This window comes from Parasteatoda tepidariorum, chromosome 12 (assembly GCF_982258835.1).
Source record: "Parasteatoda tepidariorum strain Cologne lab strain chromosome 12, Ptep-v5.0, whole genome shotgun sequence".
NCBI classification, from domain to species: Eukaryota; Metazoa; Arthropoda; class Arachnida; order Araneae; family Theridiidae; genus Parasteatoda; species Parasteatoda tepidariorum.
In genome coordinates, this window is record NC_141766.1 from 19839409 (window position 1) to 19842091 (window position 2683).

General features: G+C 36.2%; 1 protein-coding gene across 1 annotated transcript; it reads left to right on the forward strand.

The window, feature by feature from the left end:
• Nucleotides 1-1591: 1591 nt before the first annotated feature.
• On the forward strand, nt 1592-1969 carry LOC147800962 (SCAN domain-containing protein 3-like). The gene has a single exon (XM_087155698.1). It carries the CDS (start codon nt 1592-1594, stop codon nt 1967-1969), a length of 378 nt encoding a protein of 125 aa, XP_087011824.1.
• Nucleotides 1970-2683: the final 714 nt, after the last annotated feature.

Below are 2683 nucleotides of genomic sequence, written 5' to 3' on the forward strand. Positions count from 1 at the left end.
CACTTTAGTATTTTTAGGATCCAAATAATTTGATAAATTATGAACCCAAATAATTGAATAAATTTGATATGAATATCCTTGATATGATTTGATATGAACTGAAAAATGAAATAAGAACTAGTTTGCTCTTGTAGTGATTGATATCAATCTCTACATCATAGGTTCCCAAAGTGGTTCAGGTGGACCCCCAGGGGTCCATGGGAGACCACACGGGGGTCCACGTAGACGTGAAAAGAAAACAGGGGTTCACAGGTTGTAAGTGGGGGTCCACAAAAAATTTTCTGGTTTTCATAATAAAGAACAAAAATTTTGGCTTGGATTTACCTATCAACGTAGGCAGGTAGCATCATTCACTAGGTAGGTACTCAAAAATTGAATAGAACAAAAGATAATAGTACAAGTGTACACCACATGTCGAAACTTGCAAAGTGCCCCCGTGCTCCCGCTCGTCCGAGATGCTTGTTTAGACCTGCAAAGGGATGAAATGCTACTTGCGCTGTGCTTACAATCTACATTAGTATAAATACGAATGCCAAGAACAAAACGTTACTCATTTGTTTCCGGGATTTTGAACATAAAAGTGTGACAACCTCCATCCCAACCTGCGCAAACCTCCATTTGACGTACTCAAAGGAATTCTCTCAAGTAACAACACTGTACAAAGACGTATCGATGAAATAAGCTCTGATATAGAAAGCTTCTTGTGTAATTATCTGCAAACCACTCATTTTTCTATTCAATTGGACGAGTCTACTTTGCCTGGCCATTATTATTGGCATATGTTCGATTTGTTATGGACGAAGAAATCCGTGAAGAGCTGCTATTCCCACAAACTTTGAAGTCGGGCACTAAAGGCGAATCGATATTTAATGTCCTGAGTGATTTTTTTACAGGAAAATCTATTCCATTTACAAACATTATTTCGGTGGCAGAAGATGGAGTTCCTGCCATGTTCGGGCGATATCGTGGGTTTATAAGCCATCTTAGAAGAAGAATACCAGGACTAATTGCAATTCACTGTGTCATCCACCGACAACACCTTGTAGCGAAAAATTTGAGTGATAGATTGCACCTATCGCTTCAATTTGTGATTAACGTAGTTAATAAAATAAGAAACAATGCTTTGAATACCCGTTTATTTGCACTATTGTGCGATGAAAATGATGATGATTTCCAACGACTGCTCTTACATACTGAAGTACGCTGGTTGTCGAAAGGTGCATGCTTATCGAGATTTTACTCACTTTTCGAATCAGTGATAGAGTGTCTGAAAACTAAAGCACCAGATTTAAAAGAAAATCTGATCAAATATAAAGCGGACATTGCGTACTTAACAGATTTGTTCATAAAATCCAATGACGTTAACCTGCAGTTATAAGGGGACAGCCTTAATTTAATAAAAACAAAGGGTGTAATTTCGGCTTTTCTTGGTAAATTGAAATTAATGAAGCAAAATATTAGTCGGCGCGAAATCTCCCAGTTTCCGCACTTGTCACAGATAGAATGTCTTGATGAGGATATTCAGACATAAGCTCAACATTTAAATACCCTGCATGATGACTTCAAAAATAGATTTGAAGATATTCTGACGATGGAAATACCACCATGGATCATAACCCCATTTGATGAAACGGAAGAGGCGAATATGGTATTACAAGAGGAGCTACTTGAGCTCAGCACCAACGAGGAACTGAAGGTGAAATTTAAAAAAGGCTATGAAACATTTTGGTTGCAGGCAGAAATCCTTGAAAAATATCCTGGGCTGTGGGAAATTGCGAGAAAATATTTGATAGCGTTTCCCTCGTCATATCTTCTCGAAAGAAGTTTTAGCGCCGTTACCAACATGTTAACAAAAGAAAGGACCAGATTGAACATCACAGAACGGGGAGATTTGAGATTACTTCTTACAAAACTGAAGCCAAATATTGATAATTTGCTGTCAATTCATCAAGTACATCCGTCTCATTAAAAGTATGACTATTTTTTATTGTTGATTTACATTTCAGAGTTCATTGTTGATTTTTTGTCAATTGTTAGTAATAATAAATGTTTATAATTTTGTATAACCACAGGTATTATTTTAATAAATAGGACACAAGAAAATGTGCTACTTTTTTTTCTTCTTAACACCCCCAATTTAGGGTGATATTTTTTAGGAGTTTTGGGAATACAGTAGAAATGTAGCAGCAAGGGGCCTACCGAAAATAGTAAAACTTTGAAAGTGGTCCAGGAGAAAAAAAGTTTGGGAACCTCTGCTCTATATGAACTTGCTTAAGAAAAGTCAATTGTATGTTACAAACGACGCATTTTACATTATTACGTGTCTTCAAATATTGTACATAATTCTTTTATCTATCCATTATTGTCGATCGTCGTTCGATTTCTTAGTGGAAACGTTTTATTTTATGCCCTGAAAGAGAGGAAAGCGGTTTTTAATTCTTGAAGAAGAAATGTTTAATTTAATGAAGAGAATTGAAGACACTTCCAAGAGGAGATATTCCCATTGGAAGTTGGAAAATGATGTTTTTAATGCACATATTGGATTCGTCAACCATGAGTCCAACGAAGGGAAACTGGTAGAACAAAAATTCATTGAAAAATAGAGCAGTTACAGGAGTATCGTATACCAAAACTGTACCAATAAATCTTTATTTGATATATCAACTAGATGAATGCCCGTTCT